Genomic DNA, 13,074 nt, shown 5'->3' with positions numbered 1-13,074 from the left:
ACAATTGTGACAGGAAAGGTGCTACTTTCTATAAGGATAGGTCTAGAAACAACAGATCAAAAAGAAACACACACATACATACCTCTGCTACTCCTAAGTCAGATATTTTTAGCGTCCCATTGGTTGTAAGCAGTAGGTTCCCTGGTTTTATATCCTTGTGGACAATTCCTTGGCTATGCAAATATTCTAACCCATCTATAAGCTGGCAAAAGTACCTGCAGAGAATGCAAAGCATAGAAAGAATATGAGAGCATCAGGGAAATGAAGTACATTCAAATCAAGTTTAAATAGATCCATCTGGTCCCAAAACATACACAATTATATTCGGGAGCACTAAACAAGAGTTCATGAAACTTACAGTTCCAACCCTTGTTTTGATGCTTACAAACTGGGCTACCTTAAGAGTGCAAATATGCTCATGTCTTCAATTTTGGACAGGGACTTAAGAGACTTGGGTTTCAGTCCAGTTTCTGCAACTAAACTCTCTGTGTGACCATAGCTAAGTCCCTTGGTTTCTTCATCTGTAAAATGAAGGGCTTCATTTTAATTAACTTTAAAGTTTGTTCCAGTTCCAAATTCTACAAATCTATGAGTTTTTTTTTTGAATGAGGGGGGTCGACTATGATGATCTAGAACTGTGCTGGCAAACCTATGGCACACATGCCAGAGGGACTGCTCCCTTCCCCCTATCCACATGAACTTGAGGGCATTTCTCACATTTCTCTGCCCAGCAACCCAATGGGAGCACTTCCTCCCTCCCATTTGGAGTAAGGGGGTGACTCATATGCTTCATAAGGGTCCAACTTGGGCACTTGGTCTCTAAAAGGTTCACCATCATTAATCTAGAAGATCCTTCCTAGCTCTGATGTTCTATGCCACACAATTCCTTTTAGTGCCCCTACTCTACTTTTAAAATTTCTCTCCACCTGATGACTACTAAAGGAGTGGTGGTAGTGTAGCTAAAGGAAACTGTTTCATTAACAAAAATAAATAAAACAGTACACACTCATTTTGTCACTTTCAACTTTGGTCCTGGTACAAAGGAAAGTAAAATCTTCTAAATATCTAAGCACCTCCATCTCCTTTGTCAAACGTGTTTATGGGTTTCTGCCTAACCTCTTTGCCCAGTCATGGCGAACCAATGGCACACAGAGCACTCTTTGTGGGCACACCCTGTGTCCCACCCTTCCCCCCAGAGTTCATTACTAGAAAGGCAGAGGGACTTGGGAAGAGCTGCTCCCCTCCCCCTCTTCACCACACCTGACATTTTTTCACATCCCCGCCCTTCTGCCCAGCAGCTCAATGGGAGCACACAGTGGGTAAGATGGGCAGTTCACAGGCAGCAGAGCATTTGGTCTGGGCCACTCCTCTCCTCCTCTCCTCACTCCCTGAGGACATTCTTCACTTCACACATCCCTCTGCCCAGCAGCCCAATGGGAGTGCTTTCTCCCTCCTGTGTAGAGTAGGGGCACATGGTCTCTAAAAGTTTCGCCATCACTGCTCTAGTCCCATGGTTAAGTAACCATCTTCTCCATGTTTTTAGAGATACTAGAAAGACATGGAGAAAAGGGGGAGGAGAGAGGGAGGGAGAGTATATGTGTGTGTGTATGTTGGTGGGGGTTAGGGTTCTAAGGACAAACAATAAATCTAAGAAGGGTTGAAGTAAAAAACAATTAAGGGCTGTAGTGAGTTGAGACTGATGGCCAAGAATTTGTTGAGACTGGAAATTCCATTGGTGGCTATTCTCTATTGGGAACTCTGGCATTCTGGACACCAAAGTTTTCTCCTTTTGTTCACAAAGCCTTCTAAGTTAAAGGATTTCAATGGCAAAGCCTAAGACCACAATCTCCCTTGCAAAAAGGCTGTTTGCTTTGAAGAAATTCAGGTGGCTCTAATCCAGCTTCCCAGTGAATCACAGCAAGTTCCCTCAAAACTTCCCCAACTCCTTGTCAGAGGAATGGAATAGGTAATGAGGAAGGGACCAGTCTTAGAAGCACTGATATAAGATCAAAGAGACATTCCTTGAGAGCAGAGTAGCTTTAATTCTATATCAACCATCAAATTCTTGAATAAAGTTGGAAAATAGATATGAATGGTCATGTTAAAGGCTTATATTTGCTTCAACTCTTTTAGGACTTCACATACCAAAATCAAAAATGCTGGAAGAAGACTTGATAGCCCCAAGAAATGCAAGAGGACTAAAAGACAACAGCTTCTATTTTCCAGCAGGAGCAAAGAAGTATCTCCTGTCTTTTAATACTTCTCCCAAAACAACTACTCTTTCTCCCTAGGCATTTGTCCATGACCACTTTGTTTTTGCACAAAATTAAAGGAAGATGGTAGTTTTCCCCTTCAAATTTATTTGTCATAAGCTAAGAATAACAAGGATCAAAGACTGCAGAAGATGTCAGGAGGAAAAGAGCATACAATTAGGGGGAGCAAGGGAATAATGTGGTATAATCTTTTGTCCAAGTTCAATTCTTCTGACCCTTCTTCTCTAGTCAAAAGGTCAGCAATTCATCACCAAGATTCTTAAATCCCTACTTGCTGCTGCCTGGGCTGAAGGCCTTGATGGGAATAGTTTTATTTCATTTGGATTAGTGTAGCTACATGAAGAAACATCGGAGAAGGAAATTTCTATTTGGTGTCAGGATTAAGTTTTTCTTTGCCCCTAACTACGAAAGGTCAGTACATAGGGTGAACTTGTTAGGGGAGATGGCTTCATGATAAATCAACAATTTCTACCCTTGTCTCTTGACAGGACAGAACACATACAGTGTAGAGCATTTAAAATCATGCAGTATTGCTACTTCATTTTACAGATGGGGAAACTGAGGCTTACCAACTTGCCTAAAATATATCTTGTTGTTGGCAGAGCTATGAATCAAATTGAGGTCCTTTGAATCTAAGTAGTCCAGAATCCCAGGGTTCTTTCTACTACACCACATAAAAGGCAACATAGCCAGGATCACAGGACAAACACACAAGGAGTGGGCTTGGGAGCATCTACAGCCCTGGACTAAAACCTTGGATCCTTAAGTCTTTACTAGACTTTGCTACTTATAAAATCATGGAAGACATACGTACTGGAAGTTCCTGCCAAGATATACATATATATGTGTGTGTGTATATATATGTGTGTGTGTGTGTGTATACACACATACACACATATACATATACATATACATATGCACATATGTATATGTATATAGTTAAATTAAACTGACAAAGAATATATGAAAGTTCCTGGTCCAAGGACAGTAAATGGAGAGAGATGCTATTGCTTGAAGGAATTCCCTCTCCCTCCTAAGTACAGCCAGATAAGAATGTGCTTCTTGGGAATTTGGTCTTCAAGAGGCCTCAATGACATATACTACTTCAGGAAAAGGGAGTCAACTAAAGGTATGGAGGTGGGAGGGGATAGAGGGACTGAAATCAGACTTACCCGTGAGCCTGAAAGACTGGAAATCTTTTCTCTGGAACGCTGTCCAGCATCTCCTGCATCCCACACACACAGTACTCCATCACCATATACGTGGGGACATAGTTAAAGAAAACAAAGGGGCAAAGATCAAACCAACCCAGGCATTCTGTGACTGGTACAAACCTTAGGCTGTAATTAGCTAAAGGAGATGTTGTATATTTCAACTCCAGGGACTCCTAATGGGTACCAAATTTTTGTGCTTTCAACTAATTTCTTAGAAATCTTCATTCAAAATTTTCTTAATCCAATTAAAGAAAACATTAAGGTTTCCCATTCTCTATAGCTTCTTCCAAGGAACTATGCCTCCCAAATAATGCTCTCTTCTCTCATGCATCTTCAATTGAATCAAGTCTCACCAACACTGAAAAACCTTCCTTTAACCATTCCAGCCTATCCATCTACTGTTATCAGTAACACTCCTTCACTACTAAGCTTCCTGAGAAAGCTGTCCAATATCCAATACTCCATGTCCTCTACTGAATCTTTCAACCATATGTAAAAATCCATATGCACTCTATTAAATCTGCTCTAAGGTCACTAGTGACCTTCTAAGTGCCAATCCCAATCAACAAGCATTTACTAAGTGCTTATTATGTGCACTATGCTAAGTGCTGGGGATATATATTTTTTAATAAGCCTAAAGTTTTTTTTGGCATTATATCTACACTTCTGATTATTCTCTCCTACCAGATACTCTCATCTTCCTTCAATTGAAGAGCATTTTTGATCCCCTCCACAAGTTCCTCATCATCTTCCCAAATCCTTAATGCTGGTATTTTCTAAAGGCCTGTCCTTAATGCCTTTTTCTCTATATACTGTCCTTCTCCACGAGGACAAATTCCAATAGCCACACTAAAAACTGTGCTGGGAGTGTATGGGGAACAGACTGTCCACTTTCCAAGAAGAAGTCTAGCTAAATCCAGAGAGACTCATCACCAATAGGCTGGCAATTTGGGTGCCAATTCTTTGGATATGGCAACCTGTGGAAGAAAGAAAAATACAAATTCCTACACAATCCATTTTTGCTTCTGCAGTGACAGTGGGCAGAAAGGAGAACTACAAATCGTATAGTTTCTTTTTCTAATATTTTTAGAAATAATAATACTACCAGAGGAACTAAATTATAACCTCCTTCTTCTCTCCATAAAAAAATAAGACAAAAGGAAATTCATACAGCTAAACAGAAATTTGGATATCAGATACTCCTTGAAAACAAATAATGTTGGCAGAATTAGTTTTATAGTGTATACAAAGGTAATTCAAAATGCCACTTTATCAGACAATTTGGTCATCTTGTTTTGCCATATCCAGAAACATTTGGAAAAAGTTCACCAAGAAAATGACCACAATCTATTTATCAACATCGGTTGCAGAGAATGAAGAAATAAATTTTATATGTGACTTCAATGTAGAATTGCACAAAGAACAAAAATGTTGCACCAAAAAGGCTGCACAAAAGTAAGTTGGAAACTATGGATTAGGAGTAAGAAACACAGAATCTGAAAGTTTGCTGAGCACCTACAAGCCTGTTATCTATAAGTCCTAAATATTCTGTCTCTCTTTTAAATCCTTACCTTCTTTCTTAGAATCCATACTACTATTGGTTCCAAGGCAGAAGAATAGTAAGGACTAGGTAATGGGGGACTAAGTAATTTGTCCAGGGTCATACAGCTAGGAAGTGTCTGAGGCAAGATTTAACCTCAGGAGCTCCTGTCTGCAGACCTGGCTCTCTATCCACTGAGTCACCCAGCTGCCCCCATGAATACTCTCTTTAAGAAAAGTATCTAGGGGCAATCCACATGGTAAACAGTAAGTAGCTTTAAAAATGAAAGGGGCAGGGAGGGGGAGGGCAGCTAGGTGGCTCAGGTCCTGGAGGTCCAAATCTAGCCTCAGATACTTCCCAGCTGTGTGACACTGGGCAAGTCACTTAATCCCCATTGCCTAGGCCTTACCACTCTTCTGCCTTGGAACCAATACATAGTATTGAGTCTAAGACAGAAGGTATAGGCTTTAAAAAAAAAAATGAAAGGGATTGAAGTTTGAAGATAAAAGACAATTCCTTATTCATTCAGAAATCATTCCTGAATTAGCCATCTATGTACAATCTCATCTATGTACTCACTAAATTTGTCAGAGCAAATATCAAAATGAAAAAACAGAACTAGGATCTTGGGAGGTAATTACTCCAATAGACTTGTGATTTCATTAACATGGCTATTACCTATAATAATACAGATGATAACATATCCAAAATCTGCCCACCCCATGTGACTCTTGTCCTCATCCTTCCACAAGTTCACCACAGTGGGTCCATGTAACCAGCTGGGATATTCCTCATTTTCTACCAATACTTTGAAGATAGCCAAATATTTGTTGATCAAACCGCCTATTTGTACCTACCAAACACCTCTCCAATTCTCTTCAAGGGGAAAAAGAAAATGAGTATTACTCAAAAGAAAATGGAAAGGCACCTAGAGTGTTTAAATAGGCTATAAAATACATAAGAAATTGTTAAGATGTTTCAGTCATATTTGACACTGCGACCCCATTTGGGGTTTTCTTGACAAGAGATATTGGCGTGGTTTGCCATTTCCTTCTCCAGCTCATTTTTACAGATGAGGAAATCAAGGCAAAAAGAATAAAGTGACTTTGCTCAGGACCACATAGCTAGTAGGTGTCTGAGGTCACATTTGAACCCAGGAAAATGAGTTTTCCTGACTGCAGGCTTGGTGCTCTATCCACTGCACTACTTAGCCATATAACAGATAAGAAGTTATTAGAGAACTGATGAAAAGGGTGTCAGAACTATAGGATCAACAAGGATGAAAGATGGATCATATGACAAGAGTATGATAAGCAGTGAATAGCCTATGTGCTCTCTAGGGTTATTAAAGGAACTCTGCAATTGCCAATCTAGCTCACTCTCATCCTCCAGTTTAATTGTAGGCCTAATTTGTGGTCAATTTACACTATCTTGGGCATACATACTGATGAACAAGGCTTACAGATTTTTCCATCTATTTGGTTTTTCCTGTGTGGATGGTTAAGCCAAACTCTTGAATTATTTTAAGTCTCCTCAAGGGCTTAATGTAACCAGTAGTTATTTCCAAAGGGTTCTGTAAAACTTTGGCTCTCTGTTAGATTGGCATATTATCTCCCTACCTTATTCCTCCTCTGATATTAATGGACAGAGTCATCAAATAACATTATCTGTCATCTTTCAAGGAACTTTGAATAATTTTGATACACGGATGAGATATATGCCTTGTTAAATGGTATTTTGCACTATGCGATCAAATGCTTATTTACAATCAATAAACAAAAGGGCACAATGAAATCTTTTATTTATTCTATCTTTCAGCTGATTTATGATAAAGATGTGGTATAGTGGGGAATATTGCTTTATAAAGTCTTTTTCATACTAATTTCTTTACTAAGACTATAATATGTTTAATATGTTTGTAGATTATCTTCACAGAAATTTTACAAATATAGACATATAGCTAGTGGCAGATAATGTTCTTTAGGCGGTCATCCTTTAATATTAATAGAGTTCCAGGTTTTTTCCATTCCTTTTATCATCTCTCTTCAGATGTCTTGTGATTTGATCCTTTGATGTCCTTACCAACTATCACCTCAAACACATATCTCCTCTGTAAGGATATTTATGATTGTGATGTCTGAGTCTTAATGGTGAAACAGTTGTTTATAGCAATATTTGTAGAATTTTTCCAACTTTCTTCTCTTTGTTATCTCTTCATTTTCATCTTTAAATTCCATTATAACTTTGCTTAATCCAACTTTGCTTAATCCATTATAACATTATAACAACTATAAATTCCATTATATCTTTCACCGATCTCCCTCCACTGCTTCTAATTCATCCTCTTTATGTCACACCTTCCCCCCCCCCAGAAGAATTTACAAATACATTTATTTGCAAATCAGATTGCTAAGAAAATGTTAGGCTTCTTTAGTCTTCTCATTATGGAAAATGATTTATATCTGTTAAAATTCTGCAAGAAATTAATGTAGTCCGTGTCCCTATCCTTTCTTCTTTCCATGGTCTATATCTGATCAATAACTTATTTAAATGAGTCGGCCTGGAGTTACAAATGCAAATAATAATTAAAACTTTTTAAATTATTTTTCCTTGCTCTATAACAATTTTGATCTTTGCTCTAAGAAGTCAGTAGTATGTCTTCAGACAGCTGATTCAAGAATGACTCTCACATGAGTAACAAGTAGTTTTATCTCTATTAAAATACAATCAATTTCACTTTTTGTGATGCCAGCTAATGCTATGATGTTTGGCATCATCTGAATCATGAAATTATAAATCAAGGAAGTACTCATGATTTTGAGGAGCAAAGCTTTTACAAGTCTCTGGCCTTTTTCATTCCTTATTTCTGATGCATGTTTTCTAATATATTTTTCACCATCCTTACCAATTCCCACCTTTGCACTGAAGTCACAGAGTAGCAAAGCGTATTTTTATTTTCATCTAGAAAGTCCCATCATACTCTTTATTAAAATTTCTCTAAGTCTACAAGAAATGTTGGGACATAAGCTTCAAATATTTTCACATTGATTTCTTTGCAAATAGTTATCAGGTACAAGATGAAAAAATGTCTGATGAAAGAATGTTTCTTATTGTTTTTAGATACACTACAGGGAGGCAGCTTATTGTTTTTAGATACACTACAGATAGATCACAGGTCTGGAGAAAGGAAAACCTGAGTTCAAATCTAACTTCAGATACTAGTTGTGTAACAATGGGCAAGTTCCTTAACGTGTTGGCCTTAATTCCATTAACATACATGGTTGTTGTGAGGATCAAATGAGAATAAAATGCTTAGCATAATGTCTAGCACATGGTAGGTGCTATATAAATGCCTTTCCCCTTTCCCACCAAGAAATCAACTTTGCCAACTTCTTTATTCACATTCCTGAAGAAAACTTGTGAGCCATCTTTCATTTAGCTAAATTTTCCTACTTTCTCATAGTTTTCTTCATAGTGAGGTCAAGTTTGTTATGAATTAGTTCCTCCAGCATTATAACTACTCAGTAACCACTGGACACGAATCTCCTATTTACAATGAGCTTAGACCTCACTCTTAGAACCAACTTTAAAATTATGAATTCTAAGAACTATGATTATTAACTGTTTTTAAAAACTCAGTAATTTTAACACCTTTTAATACCTTTCTCACCATTTTGCCACTGTCATAACAGAAGCGGAGGTGGGTGTCATAAGGTTGAAAGCCTTTATTTCATGGGTTGCTATGGTCAAAGAATTCCTCATCAAGTGGCAAGTCTACAGGTGAAAAATATATGGCATAAAATTTTAACAACCTAAACTTGACCTATTAAAAAATGTCACGAATGCTAAAAATGCGAAAGGGTTAATGGAAAGCATTAATTAAAATAAATTCATATAGATATTTAACTGATCCAAATCAGCTACCACAATACAGAGACCCAAAGAACTTACTCTGGCCAAAAAACACCTTATTTCTTTATCAATATGATATATGGTAACCAAGAGAAAAACCAGTTTGGAATATAAAGTCACTTGCAAAATCTCACTAGAGAATGATGGAAGATTTTAAGTTGTAATGTATCATAAAACACTAAAAAGATGCTGAGGGAAAAACAAATTTAAAGAAAGCTTGGCAAGAGACTCAAATAAGCAAAGATATACTAAGGGCATTTGAGGATGAAAAATGAAAAAGATATGCAAAGATTTTTATACTATAGTCTTTGCACTACAAAAGAATGTAGAACCACATTTGGACTCTAACATGGCAGTACTATATGAACAATGGAAATAATAAAAAATAATAACAATAAATAGTAACATCATCATCATAATAAACAAAACAAATAGGGAGAAAGCAGCTAAATTATAAGAAATACACACAGAGAAAGTCAATTCCTTGTGTTACATAATTTTGATTGCATCAAGAAGACAATTCATAAGGTACAATAGTGGGAATAGTAGCAAAAAAAACCATAACCAACTGAAAAACTAACTTAAAAATTACTTTTTTTTAAAAGGGAGGAGGGAGTAACAGAAAAGTTCAATTGCTCTAGACACATATGCCTACTTTCCTCCCAGTTATAAAATAAAAAATGAGTCTAATCTACCAATGCAGGAAGAACATCCTTGTCAAAGGTTTTAGAGAGGAAGGGGCAGGCTTTCACAAATGATATTTATTGGTAGACAGTATATCTTTATAATTATATAACTGATTGATTGGTACAGAGGCAAAAATATGTTCACTGAAGGTGTCTGACTATCATGGGGTTGATCCAGTATAGAGTATCAAGTCAAAAGGGGTTCTCTATACATGGGAAGTTTCTCCATATACATTTCTTTACAGATGACAAATGCAGATGACATTTTACTTATTGCTTCAAGCCCCAAACACTTCAGAGATTCCTAAACAAGGACTATCATCATTCAGAAGAGTTTGCTCTAACTACACCAGGAAAAAAAAAAAAAAAAGAAAAAAACCCACAAGTACATGGGAGCAAATACATGAGGTGGTTCAGTAGATTGAGAGCCAGGCCCAGAGATGGGAGGTCCTGGGTTCAAATCTGACCTCAGACACTTCCTAGTTGTGTCTTAGCCCCCACTGTCTAGTCCTTACTACTCTTTTGCCTTGGAACTAATAATTGTATGGATTCTAAGATAGAAGATAAGGGTTTAAAAAAACAACAATGTATGAAAAGATTCCTATATTTCAGATCAAAGAAATTCCAATGAATGAACAAATGAACAGATACCTGGGATAGACCACAAAAAAGGATCTGAGCCCAGAAATGAACAGGAAAAGAAAAGTATGTTGGATCACCTTTGGGTAAGTGCACAGTTTTTTCAATGACCATAAGTTTTTTCTTGAAACAAAGATCCACATTTTTAATAATAATATTTTTCTGCTGATGACAACTGCAAGTTATGGAATACTATATTCTAGCAGTTCTCAAAGTGTGGATCAGAGAACCTGGAGTTTCTTGAGACTCTTTTAAGGAGTTCCTGAGATTAAAGCCAATTTCATAATAATAACTATGATATTTTAATTTATAATTTAGAAAATAGATAAAACCCATAGCAACACAAACCTCTTAGGAGAGTCCTCAATACATTTTAAGAGTGTAAAGGAAAGGAAGGAAGGAAACGAGCATTTATTAAGAACCTACTTACTATATGTGACAAGCAGTCTGCTAACAAGTATCTCATTTGAGACCCATAACCAAGTTGGGAAGTGGGCAATATTATTATTCACATTGAAGAGACTATAACAGACAAAGGGTAAGAGACTTGCCTACCTGTGATCAGATATAGATACTAAATGTCTGAGACCAGATTTGAATTAATGTCTTCCTGGCTCCTGGCCCAGGATTCTATCTAATATATCACCTAGGTCCTGAGCCCAAAAAGTTTGAGAATCAGATATAGATTCCAAAGAACTGATAGGCTGATAGTAAGGACTGACCAAAGAAACAATGGAAAAGTCTATGATAATTGTGAGTAGGTTGCAATACAACACAAAAAAGTTATTTTGCAGAAGTGATATAATGTATAATGTATAACACTCTCTACCTGTCACTGAGCTCTTAGTTGGGGCTCCAAGAAGCTATACCGTGTGCAGTGACCACTCCCACCTGAGCAACAGGGCTAAACCGGGTTGAGGATAACTAATGGGCCTCAAACATATCAATGGGTGGGAGGGTCATCTATCCCAGACTTCCCCAGTGGAAGGGGCAGACAAAAATAATTTGTTCTAATGGGCATGAAGGCAACTGAAGCAAGCATTGTGGAGAGCTTAGAGCTTGATTAGACACCAGAGAAACCAAGGTTATTCACTGCATCCTGGGTCATCACTAGCTGCCTTGACTTTTTGTCCCATTTCTGGACTTCAATGGCTCTGGAAGAGTGAGGATGAAGACTGTGCAACTTTGTACAAAATGCACTTAAATCCAAATCATCACAAGACATCACCCTTCACCCTTCGAAAACAAAGAATAAGTGACAACAACAATAATGTATGTGACAAAAAGACTAAAAAAACAGGGCTAATTTACATAAAATAACAAAGGATTTCTGACGGATAGCTTATATATTCTGTTAGCATTCATGAAATGTTAGAAAATGAAGACTATCTCCAACACAATGAGTGGCTCCTCAGTGGTGAATTTATGGAAGAGGCAGATGAAAACTGCATAGGATGGGCAGGCCTGGACAGATTATGCTTTGTATTATTGGAGAGAATACCTCTTCTATGAGATCTGAGATCCATTAAAATGTCTCCTTTGGCAATCTTATTTATTCTCTCTACTTCAACTATCACCTCTATCTAGATGCATATACAGTGGATTTCTCCAGTCCTGACCTTTTCTTTTGAATTCCAGACTTTCATTTCCAAATGACTACAGGTCATCTCCATCCCAAATGTTCCACTAGTTCTTCAAATTCCTTTTATCTGAAGCCAAGCTGATCTTTTTTACTACTCTGTACCTACTTTTGCTCCCATGTCTGTGGCACCCCTCTAGGATGGGTATCTGATCTTTCCTCAAGATACTTTTAATGACAAGGTCACACTTCCTTTCTCCACAAAGCAGGCCATTCTATTATGAAGCAGCTTAGTTATCTTGCTTATGATGAGCTAAAATCTGCCACTCTGCAACTTCTACCTACTTATGCTGGTTCCATGCAAAGGTATGGAAATGAAAGATGAAATACTTTCTATAAGTATTTTTCTATAAGAAATAGCAAGAAGGGTTTCAGCTTGACTGAAATGTAGCAATACGAAACTGAGTAGTGTGTAATGAAAGGTAGGTTGAAGGCAGATTGTGAAAGTCATGGAGAAAATTATTTTCCTTTGTTAAGATGTGGATTCAACTTGGGAGGAGGCAACAAAATATTAATAAAATACATGGAAGTAAAGATGGGTGGTCATGGGGGGGGGGACTACATTTGAATCAATTATAATTTTTTTAAAACAAAATGTGGTGCCCTAAACTGAACACCATACCCCAGATGGGGTCTGACTATGGCAAACAGAAGACAGTGTTCTGGACTAAAAAGATCATATGCTTCTTTTGGCAGCCATGCTTAAATAAACAAAATAAACAAAAAAACAACAATCATTCATTCTATTTCAATTCAGCACAGGTGAGTCTCAGAGAGCCCAAACTAGTCAGCTTCAATGAGAAGGTAATATAGGAAAGCCAGAGATCAGAACTGTTTTTCTTGGATCAGAAGTAAAACACAGACAGTTCCAATTTCTTCCTTGTAGAGGAAGCTTTTGGCAGTTCAAAGCAGAAGACTGGTCTGGTGACTTTGTGTGTTGTTAGTGGCACCTGTCTTTACAAAGATTCCCTTTGAAAAACTAGGAAGACATATGAATTCATGCAAAGTGGGTAGAACATAACAGCAAAACCAATTGTGAATGACTTAGCTGTTCTCAGTATAAATCTGAAGAACTTATGATGAAAAACGCTATCCACCTCCAGAGAAAGAACTGATGGTGTCTGAATGCAGATCAAAGTATCTTTTCTAGATTCTCTTTGTTTTTCTTGGG

General features: G+C 37.4%; 1 protein-coding gene across 1 annotated transcript in view; it reads right to left on the bottom strand.

Annotated features, from left to right (window-relative positions):
- The window catches only part of STK11 (serine/threonine kinase 11), a 135,309-nt gene that overhangs the window by 45,328 nt on the left and 76,907 nt on the right, over positions 1 to 13,074 (bottom strand). The window contains exons 3-4 of the mRNA XM_044671722.1: positions 3,446 to 3,535; positions 83 to 215 (exon numbers count right to left, since the gene is read on the bottom strand). Coding sequence (XP_044527657.1) covers positions 83 to 215; positions 3,446 to 3,535 — 223 coding nt within the window. The remainder of the gene's footprint in view (positions 1 to 82; positions 216 to 3,445; positions 3,536 to 13,074) is intronic.

This window comes from Gracilinanus agilis, chromosome 1 (assembly GCF_016433145.1).
Source record: "Gracilinanus agilis isolate LMUSP501 chromosome 1, AgileGrace, whole genome shotgun sequence".
In the NCBI taxonomy this organism is placed as follows: domain Eukaryota; kingdom Metazoa; phylum Chordata; class Mammalia; order Didelphimorphia; family Didelphidae; genus Gracilinanus; species Gracilinanus agilis.
This window is presented reverse-complemented; position numbering and strand designations above follow the sequence as displayed.